Source organism: Macrotis lagotis, chromosome 7 (assembly GCF_037893015.1).
Source record: "Macrotis lagotis isolate mMagLag1 chromosome 7, bilby.v1.9.chrom.fasta, whole genome shotgun sequence".
Taxonomy (NCBI): domain Eukaryota; kingdom Metazoa; phylum Chordata; class Mammalia; order Peramelemorphia; family Peramelidae; genus Macrotis; species Macrotis lagotis.
In genome coordinates this window covers 37,837,200-37,858,565 of record NC_133664.1, presented here as the reverse complement: position 1 = coordinate 37,858,565, position 21,366 = coordinate 37,837,200, and the positions used below count along the sequence as shown (strand labels likewise).

At 45.0% G+C, this 21,366-nt stretch overlaps 1 protein-coding gene across 2 annotated transcripts in view; it reads right to left on the bottom strand.

Annotated features, from left to right (window-relative positions):
• Window positions 1–768: 768 nt before the first annotated feature.
• COLQ (collagen like tail subunit of asymmetric acetylcholinesterase) overlaps window positions 769–21,366 on the bottom strand; it is a 73,707-nt gene continuing 53,109 nt past the window's right edge. For both annotated transcript variants that reach the window (XM_074195771.1, XM_074195772.1), the window contains exons 12-17: window positions 15,766–15,853; window positions 13,427–13,566; window positions 12,992–13,111; window positions 11,930–12,050; window positions 11,101–11,203; window positions 769–4,440 (exon numbers count right to left, since the gene is read on the bottom strand). In XM_074195771.1, coding sequence (XP_074051872.1) covers window positions 4,371–4,440; window positions 11,101–11,203; window positions 11,930–12,050; window positions 12,992–13,111; window positions 13,427–13,566; window positions 15,766–15,853 — 642 coding nt within the window. In that variant the 3' untranslated portion in view covers window positions 769–4,370. The remainder of the gene's footprint in view (window positions 4,441–11,100; window positions 11,204–11,929; window positions 12,051–12,991; window positions 13,112–13,426; window positions 13,567–15,765; window positions 15,854–21,366) is intronic.

The following is a 21,366-nucleotide window of genomic DNA, read 5'->3' as shown; positions in this document are numbered from 1 at the left end:
GTAGGGTGGTGATAAGCTATGGGTGTAGAATGAGACATTTTTTCAGATTTCAGTCAATGCACAAGTTTGTTTTTAATGAACTATACTTTTAATTATGTAGAGAATTGGGTAGAGGGGTTAGTGATAGTAATGGTAAAAAATCATAGAAAAACACCAATGAAATATTTGAAAAACACATAGAAGGAGTCAGAAATGTTCAGAAGAGGAAAGGGAGAAGTGGGACAGCATTGATACCATTGTGTTAAATTTGATCTATGCTTTCGAAACACAAAACAACAAATGCAATCAAAATTAATAGTTTCATATGCAAACTTTTGCTGCTTTTTACCTATGAAAATTTTCATATTTCTTAAATTTATGAAAAGGGAAAGACAAAACCCCCCAAATTATGAGTGAGTAGCTTACTCAGCAAGCCTTGATTCACTTAAACAGATAAAGAAAAACGCTTGTAGACACATTTTCTAGATTAGAGCACTAAGAATTCATCTGCAGAAAGGTGATGAATTTATCTTCAATCCTATTCCCCAAGTTTCTGTTTGTAACTCACTCTGAATTCTTGACTAACCTGCACGTTTGGATTCTGGATTTGGTGTTGGGAGGCAGGAGACAAATCTGTTGCCAAGACTTTCCTCCTCTCTGAATGGCATGGTAATGATGTATGGTAAAATGCTTGCAACACCAACCTCACTGACTTTCTATGAGAAAGTGATAACAGACTCGGACATTTCTATAGCAAGCTGACAAAGTGCTTTTCGAGTCACTTTCTCATTTGAGTCATAGGAACGCTGCGGGTAGGTACTATAGTTATTATTCTCTCCACTTTCCAAATGAGGAGATTGAAATTAAGGAGCTATGATTGCCTTGCCCATAGGGAAAGGAGACATTCTTGATGCCATCTATGTCATATCCATTACAACAAAGGAAACCTTAAAACATTTTTACAAAAAATGGTTTATTATCATTACATAATTTTATAACAAACACAGGTGGCCCAAAAAAAACAAAAACCTGTAGTCTCTGACATGAAAGGAAAATAGAAATGAAGGAGATGACCATCACATGTTCAAAAATATTCATAGCAGCTCTTTTTATAATGGCAAAGCATCAGACATGGAGGGGATGCCCTTCAACTGGGGAATGGCTGAACAAATCATGGTATATGAATGTTATGGAGTGCTATTGTTCTATAAGAAACCATGAGTGGTCAGACTCTGGAGAACCGAAATGATGCTAAGTGAAGTGAACAGAACCAAGAGAACATTATACACACTTAACAGCAATGTGAGCTGATCAACGATGATAAACGCAGATCCCCTCAGCAGCTCATGAATCTAGCACAATCCTAAGAGACCTGCTGCGGACAATGCCATCACATCCAGAGGAAAACAAATCAAAACTATGAGTCTGGGTGCAGAGCAAAGCATACTATGTTCACTTTTTTTAAAACTTCTTTCTCACGGTTATTTCTTTTCCCCCCTAGTTCTAATTTCTCTTTCACAACATGACTGATATGGAAGTATGTCAAACACAATGATACACGTACAACTTTTACCAGACTGTTTGCCACCATGGGGAGAGGGGAGGGAAGGGAGGGTTGTAGAAAAATGGTGGAACTCATAAATTTGCAGATGGATGAATGTTGAAAAACTACTTTTTCATATAATTGGAAAAATAAAATTTCAATTAAAAAAGAGACTATTTCAAAGAAACGGGTTTTATTGTGTGTAGGTTGTGCAATACGGCCAGTTCCAAGATCTATTATGTTGATATATTAAACATGTATTACAAGATTAGATGACTAAGAGGGAAAAGCACATGTAATGGGCAGGACATAATACACCGTACACCTCAGATCTCTACAAATGTGTCTTCCCACAGGAGGCCAGACTCCTTTGCTCCAGAGATGTGGGAGAAAAGTCAGTAGAAGGGCAAGAAAAGAGATCTCCAGGGACATATCCATACAGAGATGGAATGTCTGGCAATCGGCACATGCTTGAGGACCCCTGTGGCAGCAACATGGTTAGCAGCAATATAGTTAGCAGCAGAAGCCATTCTATGGGGCAACCAAAACCCAATATAGGAGAGAAAGCAAATGGTTATCCATGAGGAAGTCCTGTTGGTGGTATATAGTGTGAATGTTTCCATCCATTCCTATCTCCCATAAAGGATCCACCCAACAGAGCATGCTAGAGACTTTATTTTTGATTCATTCTTTGGCTAAGAATAGCAAAAACATGGATGTGTCATTAAGAAATGATTTTATAAAATCTCCACAGACCTGCTCACAGTTTCTGAGCATTCAAGTCCTGTCTGTGACCATTGCTAGGGAAAAAATGCATAATGCATTCATTGTTGAGGAATGGGCAATAGTCATGGATAGTGTGGAAGGCCTTCAAAGTCAACATGTTTACCCCAACATTTTATTGATAAAGAAAATAAGTCCCAGAAAGATGAACAGGCTGACATACAAGATTGCTTAATTCACTCCTTACCACACCACACCCCCCAATCAGGCTTTGCTCTGGTCACCTCTGTCTCCTGCCAAAGTGTTATATGTTGTCTAAATTAAAAAGAACTGAAATCTTTCTTTTTCTCCTTAAAAAAAGAATTTCAAGTGATCCCCTTTAGATAACAGGGCTGACTTGTGTCAATATAGAAAGTCAGTAAAACAGATCTAAATCCAGGCTGTTACCACCATCCCACCCCCCAGCAGTGTTTTTTAGCAATACTGGATTGGTTCCAAAGCACTAAGCCAAAGCAAGTCACTGGAAGTAAATGAACTGCTTTGATTTCTTTGGCATCCATGAATTCCCATGTCCTGCCCACTTGATGAAAGGGGAAGGTGTCCTGTTCACTGAGAGGAGCCAGAGACTTTCTCACCTGCACTGGGGCTCCAGGGAGACATTGACAGAGCCAAATCTAGCCATGCTGATTCCAGGCCCGGCAAAGCATGGGTTTGACATCCTCTCTTGGCATCTGTGTCCTAAACTGGGCCACCAGCTGCATCAGCACCTAGTCTACAGACACGTACACTGTATCATGGCCTATTTGGGATGGGTTTACATAGAACACGTGGTACATTCATGCTCCTGCACAGGACAATAAACAGAGACACTGCTCTTGTTAATGCTGCGGGGACAGAGGTCAGATCACGTTTGACCTTCTTCCTATGACAGAACAAAGACCATGCTAGCCAGATAACTGCAAGACAAGTCCCAGGCCTGTTGGACTCACACAGAGAATTCAGGGGCTCCCATCTGCAAATACAACAGTAAAACCCACATAGGAGTCATCGTCCCAGAGAAGTGTCACAAAGAGGTCACTGGGGAGAGAGCTGAGAAGCACAGAGACATCATGAGATGTTGTTTTCGGGAGCCAAACCCTAAACAGTTAAGACTGGGGACCGAATTTCCTGCAGGACTGAAGAGATGATCGACTCACCCGGTTGGGAAAACCCCAAGAAAATGATGTAGAGGTGTGGTCATGGATCAGATCTTGAAGCTCAGCTCAGTTACATGGAAGCAAAAGAGAAAAGAAAGTCTGGGACATAGAAACTCCCCCCCCCCCCTTCAAGTGAATGCCAAGAAAATGGGCACCAATCTCCAGGACAGTTTTTCCAGCTAGTCCAGGAAGTGTCTGTTTTCATGGGGACCTTTCTCCTCTTTCCTGAAGTTGGCTCCCTATGAGGCCTAAGGGAGACAGTGACTGCTCAGTCCAGGGATGAGCCACCATCTCACCAGGGAGGGAAGGCCGCAAGCCCTCTGCAGTTTCTCTATATCCCTTGGGCTGACCAGTAGCCAAGGGTCCCTTACGTAGTGGCATGGGAGAATCACTCCATGAGTGATTGGCATCCTTAGCATGTCATATTATTTCATGTCTGTACTGTTGTGTGATCCTGACCTTGCTCAAGGTCAGAGGAGGAGAGAAGAGGGTTGTCATGACTTCCATGCCGGGGCCGTACCCAGAGACAGTCAGAAGCTGTCGATCAAAATCAATTCAAACAGCACCCCCAAAAGTCCATGTAAAGATAGTGATAAGCTGAGGTATCATTGTCCTTTCATGTAGCTTTCCAGGGTAGGGAGATTTGTGGTTGTTTTCCAGTTATTTCTCCTGCCCAGTTGGGCAGCAGAACAGCTCCCACAAGTAAACCCATGAGATGCCATCTACATTTTGGATTAAGACAAGGATACAGTGGTCCATTTTCCTACCAGTCAGGACTAATTAAACATACATCTCCAGGAGCCGTCAGCAGCAAGATGGTTGGTTTTTGTTTTCTTCATGCAGAGATTTGGCATGACTACGCCAGCCTGAATTAGCATCATGGCAGCCGCCGTCCATTCCACAGGGGACACTGCCCACCCTGCATCCCATCATGTGAAATATCGACACGGGGTGGAGTCAATGTAGCAGTGGGAAGTACATCTCAATTCCCCATAAGACCTGAGGTGAGAAAGAGCAGCTTGGGTCAGGAAGGACTCCACAGGTACTGTGGTGTCTTAGGCTTTGAGAGTGGGCAGGAACCTGAATGACACCAGTTAGTATTAAGAACTTTATTAACCCCATCTCATTTCATCTTCTGGACAACAGTGGGAGGCAGTGCTATCATCTCCATTTTACAGACAAGGAAACTGAGGGATTGATTTGTCAGTGCTACAACACTGCGTCTGGATTTGAACTCAGCTCTTCCTGACTTAGCCCTGCACTCCATGCACTGGACACCTGGATATCTCCTTAAGGATCACCTAGTCTAAGTGCTCTTAATCCTTTTTATGTCATGGACCCCTCCAACAGTATCTGGGGAACCCTGTAGACCCCTTCTCAAATCTTGAAATGTATAAAACAAAAGACAAAGGATTGCAAAGAAAACTAATTATATTGAAATAAAGTCAGTAAAAACAAGTTCACTATCTTTTATACTTTAGTTTCTTCGTTAAGGACATGATTTCTCTCTCATCACACTCAATTTGGATCAATGTATACCGTGGAAACAAAATAAAGACTGACAGATTGCTTTCTGTGGGGGGTGGGGGGAGGGAAGTAAGATTGGGAGAAAATTTGTAAAACTCAAATAATATCTTTAATGAAAAAAAAAACAAGTTCACAGACCTCCCAGAAATTAATCCATGTGCTCCTTAGGAATTCGCCCCTTAATCCAAATCAAGGACTCTTGATCTAGTGTAATGCTCTCACATTTTACAGATAAGCAAAACCAGCCCAAACAGGTAAAATCAAAGAACTTTTGGCTCCAGTGCCAATGAGATGGAGCCTCTCAAGAACCTCCTCCTTGTTGGAGGAGTTGTTATAATGAATCAACCAATCAACAAACATTTATTAAGCACTTATTATATACCAGTCCTTGTGTTAAGTGCTGGGGATACAAAAAGGGACAAGAGACAGTCCCTGCCCTCAAGTTTGCAATCGAGTGGAATTATAATTACTCTCACTCCATCATCCCAACCTGGGCTTCTCTTCACTCCCTTCTGTAGTTAGGGATCCTTTGAATCCCTAGTTGCCCCGGTTCATTGTTCATGTCTGTCAACTCTTCACCCCCAGTTGCTACACACCGGAGGAAATTACACAACCCAGTGACCTGGCCCACTGCGCATTCTTATCTTGCTTCACAGCTCCCTTGTTCTCGCAATCCTTTTCTTCTTTTTGGATCGACAGTCTATTGCACATCCACAATGGCCTTTCTAAATGTCGCTCTTCCTCCCACTTCTCACCCTAGCACTCTGTCACCCCAGCAAAGATATGGAGCCTGCTCTGGGGAGGAACCGAGGCTCCGCACATCCCTTGCTCCACTGCCCTTATCCGCCCCAAACTCTCTTTACCTTTGCTCCCTTTCCCCTCTGTTGCTTCAGCCTCAGAAGTGGCTCTTCTCCTCTTTTCAAGATACAAGGTTCAATCACAAAATTAGCAGGCCAGAGGAGGAGAGAAGAGGGTTGTCATGACTTCCATGCCGGGACTGTACCCAGAGACAGTCAGAAGCTGTCGATCAAAATCAATTAAACAGCACCCCCAAAAGTCCATGTAAAGACAGTGATAAGCTGAGGTATCATTGTCCTTTCATGTAGCTTCCCAGGGTAGGGAGATTTGTGGTTGTTTTACAGTTATTTCTCCTTTCCAGTTGGCCAGTAGAACAGTTCCCACAAGTAAACCCATGGGAGTTTGCCTCATGGATTATTCCATCTCTCTCTCTCTCTCTCTCTCTCTCTCTCTCTCTCTCTCTCTCTCTCTCTCTCTCTGTCTTCCAACTCTTCCCATCTACCTAGGCCTTACCTACTGCCTGAATACATGATGAGATCTCCTCATCCTTAAAAAAACAAAAATAAAACAAAAAATTTTCACTTGACCTTATCATTCCTTTAATCCCTCTCAGCCAAACTTCTAGAGGAGTATTAGGGACCCTCATGCTTCCATTTTTCTCAACAACCACTACATTTCTTCACCCCAGCAACCTGGCTTCTGACCCCATCATTCAACAGAAACTACCTTCAAATGTTACCAATGATTATTCGTTCCTCAATCCATTGACCTTTCCTCAGTCCTCATCCTCTCAAATCTCTCTCCAGGTCTGGACGCTATTGACCATCCCCTCTTTCTGGATATTCTCTTGCCTTAGCTTTTGGGGGACTTTGCTTTCTTGCTTCTTCTAAACATTTATGTAACTCTTCCTTCTCTGCTGTATCATCATCCATCTCTTGTCCCTCAGAGACAGCTATTCCCCAAAACCATGTCATAAGCCATCTTCTTTATATGCTCTCCCTACAGCCCCCATGGATTCAGTTATCCTTATGCAGAGGATTTCCAAATATACAGTCTATCTATCCATAGTCTTTCTTTAACTCTAGACCCATATTTCCAACTGCCTGTTGGACCTTTCCACTTGGATTTCCAAATTAGAGATCACATCTCCCCCCCTAGACCTGTGCTCCAGACTTCCCTGTTTCTGAAGGCTGCACACCTATGTTTATGCTCACCCAAACCTCCACCTCTCTTCTCTGATTCCTCATTGCTCACAGCGTCAACCATTTTACCAAGTCTGGGCAACTCATGCATCCTTTTTTGTCCATTTATGTGACCATCATCTACTTTGGACCCTTACTGCTACTTGACATTATAAGCCCTGACTGGTTTCCATAATTACAGTCTCTGCCCTCATAAGGCATGAGTGATCCTCCTAGAACCCTGTCTGACCATATCACATCAAGTACATTCCACGGCTCTCTATAGCCTCCAGAGCAAAAGACCCGTTTCCTAGCCTGGAATTTCCAGTTCTTGACAATCTAGTTCCACTTTAAAGCCTTATGTTATACACTCTACATTCTGGTTCAAGAGGAGAAGGAGCCTTCCCTGAACTGAGCACATTGGAGCCTCTTGCCTCCCTGAATTCCTATACACCATTTCCCATTCCTGTGAAGTACTCCCTGTTCCTCTCTGCCTTTAGTTTCCTTATTTTCCTCCCATGAAGCCTTCTCTGATATCCAAGAGATTGAAGGCCTATCCCTCCTCACCTGAGCCTGTTGCTTCCTGTCTTATATTGTATTTGTGTATGTATGGAGGACAGGCTGCATTCCTCTCCAACCCAGCAGAACGGGGCTCCTGGAGAGAAGGGGCAGCTTTGTGTCTATTGAGGCAACTTTAGATCCATGCATAGAGTGAGAACTTCATCATTGTCTGTGGATCTGGAGTTTGGAATGGAAAGGAATGGGGCCCCAGCCTGGCCTAGCCCTGAGCACAACTTCAGTTTCCTACAATTGACCTGCAGGCTCCAAAATCTAGTTCATTATATCAAGCTACTGCTTGTTCCCTCTTCCACAAAAATGCTGTTGTTTGTCCTTCCTTCTCAAAGAAGACCCTGATATCTGGGAAATGATACACAAGCACATGAAGTGCATTGGAGTGAGGGGGAGCTGCGCCAGGTCACCGGCCTCACTTTCTTCTCCAGAGCCGTCTGGGTCCAGTGACCAGATATGGATTGGGATGACTAGAGATGGCCCTGGATGCGAGGCAACAGAAATGATCGCTGACAGGAAACAGAAGGGAGGACTGGAGAAGGAGGGATGCTGATGAGGGGAGAAAGATTCTGAAAACAAATGAGGCCAGTCAAGAATCAGAAGAAAATGTGGTGAGCAGCACTGGCTGGGGGCATCAGACTCCGGAGCCCAGCTTGGATGCCCAGAATGGCAGCCATCCAATGAATGTCATGTGCTGCCTTGCTTCTTAGGAACATGGCAGACTAATGAATTACTTTGGGCAAGCCTTCAGGCTCCTATAAGGACCTTAGTTTCTTCACCCATAAAGTCAGGGATACAGCTTCAACTATCCCTGGGATTCCTCTTTGCTCTCATTCTCTACCATCCATTTCTTTCCTTGCCTCTGTGAAAGTTGAGATGATTTTCTAGTATAGAAAACTCAGGGGCAGCTAGGTGGCACAGTATTTAGAGCACTGGCCCTGGAGTCAGGAGGACCTGAGTTCAAATCTGACCTCAGTCATTTAATAATTGCCTGTGTGGCCTTGGGCATGCCACGTAACCCCATTGCCTTGCAAAAACTAAAAAACTAAAAACTAAAAAAAAAAAAAAAAAGGAAAATAAAACTCAACAAATCTACCAAGGGAAAAAAACCCCACTGGGACCTATTCTTTTACCTTTCCAAGAAAATACGGCATCTCCTCCTTTCTCCCATTAGACTCTGGATCTCCTGAATGGCAAGGACTAGGGGATTTGCCTTTGTTTGCAACCCAGTGCCTGGCTGCTTAATCAGTAGGTGCTTAATCAAGGTTCTTTGTTCCCATGGAACACAGACAAAAATGTACCACTGTTTACAGCCACAGTATGTGAGAACCTGAAAGCACCTTTGCAGTTATCTAGTCCAAACCCCCTCTTTCCAGATGAAGTTCCCAAGGTCTAAAGAATGCAGAGCAACTTGCTCATGGTCAATGGCCATTCATACTGGAACCAGAACTCGAGAGGTATGGCTTCCTCTCCACCATGCTGCCTCATCTCCTTCAATGAAACCCTGTTGGGATGTCCTGGGAGCAGAAGATGGGGAACAGAGACTGTCCGTTGCTTGGCTAGTGTTCTTTCTCATTTGCCCATCTATTCTCTTCTGGCATAGCATCCATCGGGCTACCGCTTCTTTATTTCTACTAAGATACAATCTGCTTATATCTGCCATGAGATATAAGCCTTCGTTGCCCATGGGTAATCTTCAACTTGAAATATTACTCCTCTCTCAACTTTCATCCCTCCTCTATGTATATTGAAGGTGGCTCAATGAACAAAGCACTGGACCCAGAGTTAGGAAGGCATGAGTTCAAATCTGTTCTCAAATACTTATTAGCTATATGACCCTGTGAACGCCTCTGTTTTCTTATCTGAAAAAGGGTAACAATGGCACCTACCTGGCAGGGTTGACGCGGGCAATCACATGAGATAATAATTCTAAATTATTTAGGTAAATGGTAGCTGTTATTATTACATAAAACACATCTCAAACCTCCAAAAGCTACACGAATGCTAGTTTTTATTACTTTGTCCATCATTAAGCTTCTTGAGGGCAGGTTCTGTTTCTATTTCTCTTTGTAGTCCTATGGTGCCTTGCACCTGGTAAAAGATTATGGATGGGGGGGGCTAGGTGGCGCAGTGGATAGAGCACCAGCCCTGCAGTCAGGAGGACCTGAGTTCAAATCTGACCTCAGACACTTAATAATGACCTAGCTGTGTGGCCTTGGCCAAGCCACGTAATCCCATTGCCTTGCAAAAAAAAAAAAAACCTAAAAAAAAAAAAGATTACGGATAAAGGTTAGACCTGGGATTTCATAGGTAAAAGGATTCTTGGTGAGGAATGTTCTCCTTTAACTTGCTGCCTCTCTAGAGCCCTGAGACATTATTAAGGCTTTGATCCACGATTGCACTGTAAATAGAAATCTGAGGTAGCACTCTAAGCCAGGCCTTTCCGCTTCCAAGGCCAATCTCCTGTCTTAGGCACATAGTAAGCACTTCATGGTTGCTCATCGATAGATTGATTTTCCACAAGACATAGGCATTCTAAGTTCATTTTTCATTTTAGTCACATTTCCCTTTCTAAATGAGCAACTTGAGTTACAAAGCAGTGGCAGGATTTGCCTGAGGGAACGGCCTCTGGGGGCAGATAGAGCAGAAACCGTTCTCCCAATTCCAGTCCATTCGCTTCTCTCCAGAGAGCCTGGCAGGGTGCGGCAGCAGAACCCCCAGTGGGGAGAGAAAAGCAGCAAAACAAGGAATCGTCTCTGCCAATTGCCCTGTTCTAGCCCCTACGGCTTTGCTCTAAAATAGGTGATCTGCTACAGTTAAAGCTGGTCTTCAGTGCTGGTTTAATGGGGGGGGGGGCAGAAGGTAGGAGGTTTGGGATGGGAATGCTTTAACAAAAGCCATTTGCCACTGTTTGGCCACTAAAAATGAGTTAACAAAACAGGGGCTCAGGGGATTGTTTTTTTTTTTAAACCTGTTTCTTGATCTTGCTTGAGACAGATGATGCTTGAGGATTATCTTGTAAGTGATTGGGTGCTGTCAATTTTCATAAACACAGTCTCTAAAACTATTTCAGACATCTAATTTGGGGCTACCAGGAAGAAGGACCATGGGAGAAGAACTAATTTTTAGAGATGTGATCCTACCAAGGGTATGCCAAGACAGTGTCTTCTTCATTTAGCGCAGTATTCTAGGGACAGTAAGGACTCAACAAGTTTTTGTTCAATTCATCGACTCTGTTCCACTTGCCTCTCCCTTGCATTCACCCCTAATTTCCTTCTCCAACCCACAGGCAAGAAGGCACAAAATATTTAAGATCATTTGGGGATGAGAAGATGCTTTCCTCATGAAACAAAACAAAGGTTGTCAGAGGTTGCTTAGGAACAGATAGCTTTGTCCTCCCATTGGATCAAAGATGATGCAAACGGTCTCCTTGCTTCCCCCTCCCTCTATCCCTCTTGGTCTAGTAAGCTCTCAGGAGGAAATAGGTTTTACTTTCAAGCAAATGTATCTCTAAGGACAGACAAAAGCAGACTTGCTCAAACCCCTTCTGCATTCGCTCAACAATGCATCATTTGATCCCTACCCGGGGAGATAAGTCTCGCAAGTCAGATAGCCGAAGTCCCTTCCATCACAGTCTTCCACACCATCATGTCGATAACCATCTCCACAGTATGCTCGATGACATCCTGGGTGGGCAGGAATACTAAGGTTAGGGCTAAGTATGGAGACTGGCCTTGGCCACGTAAGTTCTTTATTTGTGAGGATGCTGTAGCTAAAAGGTCTTCCCCAGTTAGCAGTTGTATCTACAGTGCTTTTGTATTGAGATCCATTGATGGGCTATGTTGATTCTCAATCCCCGTGTATGAAATGGAGACATTGGGGCAAGTCAAGGGCCAGAGCCAACCAACATTCCAAAAGAGAAGTAATTTGTAATGGGCCTCTGTAGTTTAAACCAGTATAAGTTGTTAGAAGATATGGACCACTCATTTATTTGGGAAGGAAAGATCTAGCTCATGAGCCATCTAGACCCATATCTACTCTCCCCTTCCTACCCCTAGCCATTTCATAGCTCATTTCTCTATAGATGAAAAAACTGGAGAAGACTCAAATTAACCTATTTGGAGGGAGCAATGGCAAACACATTCTCCCCATCCCCTTAAAGAAAAGTCCATGTAGTGACAGGGTAAGACCTTCCATTTTCCTCCTGAAGTATTCTGAGAAGATAGCTCATGATTTAAAAGGAAAGGAGACTAATGGTCAGGCCCATTCTTATAACATTATACTAACTTTTCCCCTCTCTCTCTTTCCTTTGCCTTTCTGAAATAACTTCTGAACTTGGAATATGTTCCTAATTATAACTGGACAGAGTGAAAAGTAATTCTGGATTGCTCTCCTCCTCACCCATCACTTACTTATGCAGTCGTCAGCCACCATGTTGTTGCCATCATCACATTCCTCGCCAGGCTGTAAGATTCCATCTCCACAAGAGTTGCCATCGTCTACAGGGTAATCCACAGGATAGAAAGGGGTAAGCTATCCAAACAAACACACAATAATTACCGGGAGGGGACGACAGATACCCCAAGGAACAAGAAAGAAAACATTTGAGCTGGGAAATAAAGATATTCTAGGGGGGGATGCAAAAGGGAAGCACTAGCAAGGGGTCAATGGGATTCTGTAAGCCACTGAAAAGCCAATTCCAATTAGAGATAAAAGCAGTTTTTCATTTGTTCCTTTCAAAACCCATTTCTGAAAAGGGATTCATAGACTGCCAAAAGATCCCTTGAAATCAAAAAGGCTAATGATCCTTGGTTTAGAGGAAAGCTGATGTATTGAATAGAGAGTTAACATGGAATCTGGAAGATCAGGGTTTAATTCCTGCCTCTGATTTTCCTGTCCTGGGGTTTGTGAATATGGGCAAATTGTTTAACCTCCCTGGGCTTCAGTTTCCTTGTCTCTAAAATGGGTATGCTACAGGAAGGGACTGGGAGAGCAAAAGAATGTGGAACTGAAAATAATATAGAATTAAAGAAAATTAAATGAGTAAAATAATTCTTATATAGTAGGCACCTCTCAGGCTTGTAGTGAGATTCAAGTGAAATTGGAAACATTGACAAATTATATAAATGTGCCATTATTTCTGGGTGTTGAACACGTGTGACTTCTATCACTGAATACATGAAGTTAGTTTTGTGATGAAGAAGATGGTATTGAGTTGGCAAATTTGGGCTCTGGGAAGCCTCTACCTTGAGTTGACCTATAGGCTTTTGTCCAAAAATATAGAGAAAAAGCCTCATGAGAGAAGGAGGATGGTGTGCTGAGTAGAGAGATCCAAGGGCCTTCTTCCTCTCCTGCTGATAATAGGAGTCACAGGAGAGTCTGTGACTCTTTGGAGGAGCTGCAGAAGAACCTTGCGATCTTCTGATTTCATTAAGGCTCTAAGAGTAGATTCTGAAATGGTCCTCCTGCATTACCTGGATGGGGAGCCAGCCAACACTGTCCTTAAAATAGAGAGCTCGCTGGTCCTTACGAAAAGCGATGGCGTTGTGGGTATTCAGCCGCTCCAGTTCCTCCCTATTGTTCACCACAAAAATCTGCCCAAAGAAGAAATCAATGAGGACTCCAGGCAATGGGTCTCAGAACAGAGAGGACATGGCTTGGATGGGACAGTTGGTAAGAAAACAAAATTCCTAACCCCATGACCTTTGGCCAGTGGATCCCAAGAGCTTTACCTGTGATTTCTTTCCTCTAGATGCTAGGATTTGAGTTTCACCCTAAAAGTCCATAATTGATGAAATGACTCATTCAGAAGATTCTCTCCTGGGAGAAATCCACTAAGAGTTGCGGAGGAGCTAACACTAGAGGGCTTATTCACCACTAGCCTTTGGCATCATACAAAGTAGCCTTACCACAGGCACTCTGGGGTAGTTCGGTCCATGTTCATATTCCTCATATGATGGATTATTCATGTTCATGGAAGATCTGCAAAGACATCTCCCTGGAGGCCCAGGAGGTCCTCTTTCCCCTTTGGGTCCAATTACAGATTGTCCTAGGAAACAAAATACTAGACCTCCATATTTTATGGCAAAAGCCCAAAAAGCCAATTCCTGGAAAAGGACTATCTCATTTTTTAACGGAATGGTTAATGATAGTTGGCATTTGTACACATTGTCTTATTTGATCCTTAACAACCCAAAGGAGGAAGGCATTATTAGCTCCATTTTACAAATGAGGAAACAGACATAAAGAGAGGTTGTGACTTGCCCAAAGTCACACAGCTAGTAAATGCTTGAGGATGGATTTGAACTCAGACCTTCTTGGCTACAGACTCAGCAGTCTAACCACTCTGCCATCTAATTGCCATTAGTTATGATGGAAAAAAAAAAACTTTGGAGTTTTGTCTGAGTTGAGGATAAACCTGAGCGAGAGTGATTTTAAAACCGTTTTTCATTTTTAACGTTTAGAAAAATGAAAGGTAGAATAGTGTGCAAAGTAGTCTGTCTGATCTTGAACACTTTGGTTTAAATTCCACCTCTGACACCATCTGGCCGTGGTGCCCCCGCCACGTCACTTCACCTTGGTGTTCTCGGCAGCTCTGAGACTGAGGTGCCGTGGAGAGAGTTTACCTCACTCTGATGTTCCCTCTACCAATAAAATCACAAATCCAGGCCCTGGGCCTGTTCCTATCCCTTAGAATCATCAGTCAATATTTATGAAGTTTCTATACTGTGTTAAAGTGCTAGAAAATGGGTTTCTGTCTAGGAACATTCCATCTACATTATGGAAAGCTAACAAAGCAGTTTCAAGAAATGGATTTCTCCACTTAATGGGGAGGGAATGGTGTTTTTTGCAGGATATCAGGCCACTGTGCCTGATAATAGGTAAGACGTATCATCACTAAGTTCCCACGTGGTTCGAGTGTGACTCCGGGACCTCCCAGGCTTGACCAGCTGATGACAAGGTCCAACAGGTCCCCACAAACTAGAAAAGTTCAGAGGGCAGTACCAGTGATAGACAGGGCCTGAGGTCTCTGAGGACCAGCCTAACCAACTGCCCTCCAGGTGACAGAGTCCTTGGTATGGCAGGCCATGAAAGAAAAGAAAATATGAAGCATCCCTTAGTCCTATGTGGCCCCCTCTCCATCTGCCCTGATGTTGGGAGAGGAGCAGGAGGGGGGTTGTGCTAAGAATCCCTCCATCATTTCTGCACAAGGATAGCTCACTTTCTCCAGGCGAGATCTTGGTTAGCAGCTTGTATAATCTAGAAGGAACTAAACCATAGCAATTCTGACATTCTCATCATAAATGAAAACCAGAGAGCAGAATGAGGGGCAGCCGAATGGTCACAAGTCCTTGGGGAGACCAGGGGGTGGTGATATCCAAATGCAGCATCGAACATCTATGAGCTAGGTGGGCACCTCTCTTTGTTGGAAAATGAGCAACAAGAGGGGCAGCTAGGTGGCACAAGGAATAGAGCACTGGCCCTAGAGTCAGGAGGACCTGAGTTCAAATCCAACCTCAGACACTTAATAATTACCTAGCTGTGTGGCCTTGAGCAAACCACTTAACCCCATTCGCCTTGCAAAATAAAAAGAAAGAAAGAAAAGAAAATGAGCAACAGGACCACTATGAAATGCTTCCAGATTCATGGGCAGAAATTTGTTGTCAAGGATGAAGCATTCTGTTCAGTCCAAAATGAAGGAAGTGTACTACAAGGTACAAAGACCAAAGCAAACCCATGTCTGGCCTCTGAGACTTTCCACTCCACTGGAGGGATACATTAGACACACCGAGAAATAACTAAAAAGTAATTTTAAGAAGGAGAAAATGATAATAATAGGGGACTCTGGAAAGCCTTCTTTTAAGGGAGGGTGCCTGAATGGAGCTTAAAGGAAGTTGGGGTTCTAAGGAGTGAGATGAACTGGGAATGCATCCTGGAGATGGCAGGTTGGGTCCAGAAAATAGCCAGATCCCATCTCCTCATGGCCCTTTGGAGAGGTTAGGTGGCCAGCAGTTATGGTTTCACAAACATCACTGCTGGGGGAGTCCAGGGGAACAGAGTGGCAGATGAAGAAAACGTGACCCCCAAGTGTCTTCATTCAAGTCCAAAGACCCCCTTTCCATCTTTATGTGCTCCTGGTAATGGTCACATGACCCCAGGTAAATTGGGGCACGGGATGAGGGTCCACAGAGTAAGGTGAGTGGGTCAGGTGGCAGCGAGTGGGTCCCAGGCAGCAGCCACTCCTTACCTGAATCTTGTGCTCCTGGGAGGCCAGGTTTGCCAGGAGGTCCGGGTCTGCCAGGTGGACCTGTGTCTCCAGTGTCACCCTTTTGTCCCTAGTGGGGAGGAAAGTGCCACCTGTTAGGATGGTGGGGGCTTTCTTACAGATTGGCAGAAGTCTACACTCCTAACCACACAAAGTCTCAGATTTCGTTCCAGAACAAGGAAAGGCAATTTGCAGCATGAGAAAAGCCTAAGGGGTCAGAGGAGAAGATCCTGGTTCATTTCATTAAATGAGAAAGAACAAAAAGAAAGCAGTTTGGGGAGGCTGCATTCGGGGACGCTGTCCCTTCTTCCTGGTCACTGGGAGCTTTCTGTGTCCTCTGATGTAATCCCCCCATCCAATGTGTCACATCACCTTTGAAAGCAGGGTAGTGCAGCAGGTAAAGCATTGGACCTGAATTCAAATCCAATCTCAGACGCATAGTAGCTGGGTGATCTTGCCTCGATTTCCCCCTCTGTAAAATGAGGGTGATAATAGCCCTCTCCCTGAGGCTGTTGTGGGTAACAGCGGTAAAGTCCTTAGGACACTGCCCAGCTTCACAGAAACACTTACGTTCCCTGGCTCCCTGCCCAATCCCTCCTTTCTCACCCAAACCCCCAGACCATTGTGCTTTGTGAGCAACTATGGTCCAAGGGTTCAGAGGAGGTTGCTCACACGGGGGCATGCAAGGCAGGCTTTGTGGGGGCCGAGACACAGATGGGTGAAGAGAAGAGGAGACTTTTGCTATAGAGTAACATGTAAAGGGACCGGAAGAGGGAGATGAGGAGGCTCCCATGGAGCAGATCGGGTCTCTCCATTGTATTGAAGTGAGGCGGATTATCTTCTGGCATGGACATTGCTTGTCATCATCTCTGTTCTGTGGAGATAGGACCTTATGGGCATCCAGAACCCAGACGCTTGGGGCAGTGACCAGAGCACCAGGTGGCCAAGACCCTAGTCAGCTTAATGGGCTGAAAGCTCCATTTCCCAGAGCCTCCGTTTCCTCATTGGTCAAATGTATATAATAATCCTTGCCCAGGCCCCCTAACGGGGACACTGAGAGGTTCCACATTTGTGAAAGTGTTTTTGTGGGTTGGGGGAAGAGCCCCAGCTTCAACGGTAAAAGGGCTAGGCTCCTTTCTGATCCTCAGTCAAATTCTGTGTGTGTGTGTGTGTGTGTGTGTGTGTGTGTGTGTGTGTGTGTGTGAACATAAAGAGATGCAAAAGTTGTTATCCAACAAGTTGAACCCTGACCCTGCAGGAGAAGGATGAGAGGACCAGACTCTCGGCTCCATTGAAAATCTCCGAGTTCTGGCTCAAATGCCTCATATGTCATTCTACCATCCACTAAAAGAGGAAAAAAAGAGCAGGGATTTTGCCACCAAGACTTATGGGGGGGGGATCCCCAACAGTTCAACAATTAGCGAAGGCCATGTTATATACAACAGAACAACAGATTCTGCTTATGATACTCCATTGGAACATGTATGTGGTCCATTTACTCTATTTCCCAAAGTGCCTCCATTTGCTCCAACTTGTCCAAAGAATCTCTTCCCCAGACGTGTCCCTGAAGGGTCTGCCACATGGACCCTTTCACATGGCAGGCACTCGTGTTTGATACTCCAATGAATGAATGTAGAGGCTGCCCAGCCGGGTGAACCACTTTCTGGGGCAAGGACGCATGTGGAATGTGAATCCCTATTCCCCAGTTTGGTTACCTTACAAACCCAGATTTTCCCATTTTCTTTTCAGGACAGAGACAACTATTATCACAAAAACACAGAATTCCAAGAAGATCCATGCAGCATGGAGTCCTGGTTCCATTTTGTTTCCGGTTGCTTTAGGAATGATTTTGCTAAGCGCCAGCACCTCGGCCTTGTGACCAGAGACTGAGATTTGGTGACTGAAACGAGCCGGGTTCACCCCACCACCACCCCCTTTGGCGGGGCTGAGCCTCAGCTATGCACTAATGACTCCTTAGGGTCTAAGCAGGGCAGTGATTTATGCCCCCAGAACCTTTGGCCTGGATTCTCCTCTACAAGTCTGCTTTGGCAGGTTTACCCTCCCCGTGAAACACAATCCCCCCTCTAGCCGAGAAGCAGCCCCTTCCTAGGGCCCTCTTCCCATCAGGCCTGGGAGGTATGACATTCCTCCTTGTGAATGGGGCCCCTTCTTTGGTTTCACTGGCCTGGCTCAAGTCTCTGGCAGGGGTCTTGGGGATTTTGATTTGTTTTGTTTTTAAGTCTCGGGGAGGGATGGGTATGAGGGTGACATCGAAGGTCCCAATTCCATCTTACTTTGAAGGCTCCTTTCGGAGCAGAAGTATCTGATGAGGTCACCAAGATGGATCTCATAGGAAAGGAAATCACACCTTCTTAAAATAGCTGTTCATGGGCTTTTTTTAGTCTGCAATGTAAGCTGGATCCCAGGACAGGAAGTAAGGCCTAGGGGAGCTGGCTGCCACCCCTGATTCCTATACAAACAGCCACTAACTACTGCTTCTCAATTAGATAACAAGGAATACCTCAGTGAACAACATTTACGCTACCTAAAAACATCCTTTCCTGGGAAGTGTTACTTCATGATCTGCTAAGTGATTAGGAGCTACCTCAAAGAGGTTATACATTCTCTCTATGGGCTGCCCGCTGTCCAACCAAGAGGTGGTGGGCTTTGGGGGCAGAATAACACATATGTTTTTGGGGCAAGGCCAGTGAGGGAATTTTTGTTTGAGTCTGCATACGTGTTACAAAGGTTCCTCCCTCCCTCCCACAACACCTTTTAAGAGAAGATGGAAGGGAGAGAAAATAGATTTTTAATAACCGGAAAAAAGGAAATTAAAAAACTGTTAAAGTCTCTTTCCCCAGAAGATTCCAAGAACCAGGTCATCTTCCTCCAAAAGTAAGAGACTGGAATGAGATGACTTTCATTTTTTGTTTTTGTCTGACTCTGTGGTTTCTTTCTTGTGAGGACGTGCCTGATTGGGCAGACCGACTGCTCTAGGGATCTTGGGGATCATGACCAAGGGCACCGAGGGGCAAACTGAGTCGAGGCAGGCCTGGGCCCCAGCTCTCCCTGGCTCCAAGGTGCCCAGCATCCGTCTCCCACTTTTATAGTTCTTATCGACCTATGATTTCTATATGAGGAAAAAATGCCAATAACGAGCCTTTCTTTTTTTCCGATTTCCCAGAGCAAGCAAATGTGATCTTGAAATCTCCCGGCTACACATCTACCCATGGGAATAAGAGCCCACAAGAGTTTTCACGGTTCTCTTCCACTAAGGGAGACCTGGCCCCAAAGAAAGCCCCACCACCACCACCCTGAAGCTAATCAGCCTGATGCCATTTGGGGAGGGGTGTGCCGCAGAGCACCCTGGGGTTGATAAGGGCCTTTCCTGGAAACAATTACTTCATTTGATTCATTATCTGCCTTTCTAGAGTTCCCTCTCCTGATGCAGCTTTTAAAGGGGCAGTAAACTCAGAGCCAGGCAACTAGGAAGCTCAGTAGGTAGAGGGCTGGGACTGGAGTCAGAAAGATTTGAGTTCAAATTCAGCCTCAGACTCACTAGCTGTGTGACCCTGGGCAAGTCCCTTGACCTCTCTCTGTCTGCCTTAACCCACTGGAGAAGGAAATGGCAAACTACTCTAAGATCTTTGTCAAATGGACAACAGGGTCCACAGGGCCACACAGAGTCGGTCATACGTGAACAATCACCAAGACCCAAGAGAAAGGTTGGCTTGAGTTACTGCACGGAAGTGTGAATGAGTATTCAAGCAAGAAGTCCTGGGTTCGAATCCTGGGTGACCTCGGGCAAGTCACCTAAACTCTTGGGGCCTCCGTGTCCTCATCGATTAAATGAGGGGGTTAAACTGGATGACCTCTGGAGTTCTTCCAGGTCTAAGTCTATGGTCTATGACCCCTTGGTCATCTTATTCCAGGAGCTCATCTTCACACAAGGTTTGCAAACAGTGTTTAAGAGTTAGCCCTGGTACTGGTTAACTAATAGTGATGGACCAATGGATTAGAAGAGGCACAAAACAATCGGCAGTGAGTGAGTAGAGTAACCTACTGCCTGACAGACCCAAAGATTCCAGCTTCTGGGATAAGCACTATTTGACAAAATCTGCTGGGAAAACTGGAAGAAAGTGGGCATAGAACAAATCTCACACCTTATACCGAAATAAGCTCAAAAATGGGTACAAAGGGCGATACCGGGGTGGCTAGGTGGCACACAGGGGCGGCTGGGTGGCACAGTGGATAAAGCACCGGCCCTGAAGTCAGGAGTACCTGGGTTCAAATCCGGTCTCAGACACTTAATAATTACCTAGCTGTGTGGCCTTGGGCAAGCCACTTAACCCCATTTGCCTTGCAAAAATCTAAAAAAATAAAAAGAATGGTTGAGTGCTATCAACATACTACACGAAGGGCGATGCCAAAGACCAATTAAGAAAATAAGAAATATTCTGTCGGATCTTTGGAAAGGGGAGAAAAAGTCAAGAAAGGTTGGCAACATTGACTTCTCCCAGCCTAATGAGATGGAAAGTTGGGATGGAAGGGCTGGAGCTAGAAAAGGCTTTCAGTGCCCCCAGTCATAGCTGTACTGTGGCAAAAATAGTAGACTTGGCGGCTCATTCCAAATGGCTCGTCCCCAGAGCAGCTGGGTCAACTGACAACTAAGAATGAACATTTCTCTCTTGCCCTTGATAATGAGAGTGATGGAGACAGAAACACAGAGTAGGAAACAAAAAGAGAAATGCAGTGGAAGAAGACGGATGGACACGGAGAGAGGAAGGAGGAACAGAAAAATAGCAGGAGAGGCAGGAAAGATGGAGGAGGGAGATAGAGCAAGGCTGAGAGTCCCATGACCTTGAGCACAAGCGGCGCTAGGGGCCCTTAGCTCGTAATGTCCCAAGGATCCTTCATTCTATTTTTTTGGGGGGGGGGAGGATGGGAAAAGAGATAGAATCAGTCTCCTGACTCTCTGACTGGTTGTAAAGCTCACCCCCCGAGCCTAATCTGTCCCCGAGTGAACAATTTATGAAGCTGAAGGAAGAAGATAGCTTTGGGCTGAAACTAAAAACACAAAGTCCAGCCATGGGTGATGAAGCCATCTGGCCTGCTCGGCCAGGAAGGCTGTTGTGAGGTGACCGGCCCCATTCTTCCCAGCACTGTGTGTGTTATCTTAAGGCACAATATATGCCCTGCCCTCCCGGACTCAACCATCCCAGGCCAGAAAGAGCTTAAACACACCCCTGTTTCATGCTAAAGTATTAAAGGACCAACATGGTGATCCTGCCCTGAAACAGGAGAACCAAGGTTCGACTCTCTGAAGACCCTATTCCCATATCCAGCCCCTCATAGAGCACTTGGCAAACAGCAGGCACTTAATAAGTGCTTGTTAAATGAAGAGACGGCGGTGGGGCTGCTTCCTTCCTCTGACCCTGCTTTTCTCTGGATGCCCAGGAGGTCTGGTGGAGCCTAGCCATCCCTCAGATGCTGGCACTATGGAGCGGGTCATTTGTTCAGTTTATAAGCCATATCTACACAGCATTTTAGGGCTGGCAAAGCAACTTACAAGTTTTATATTAT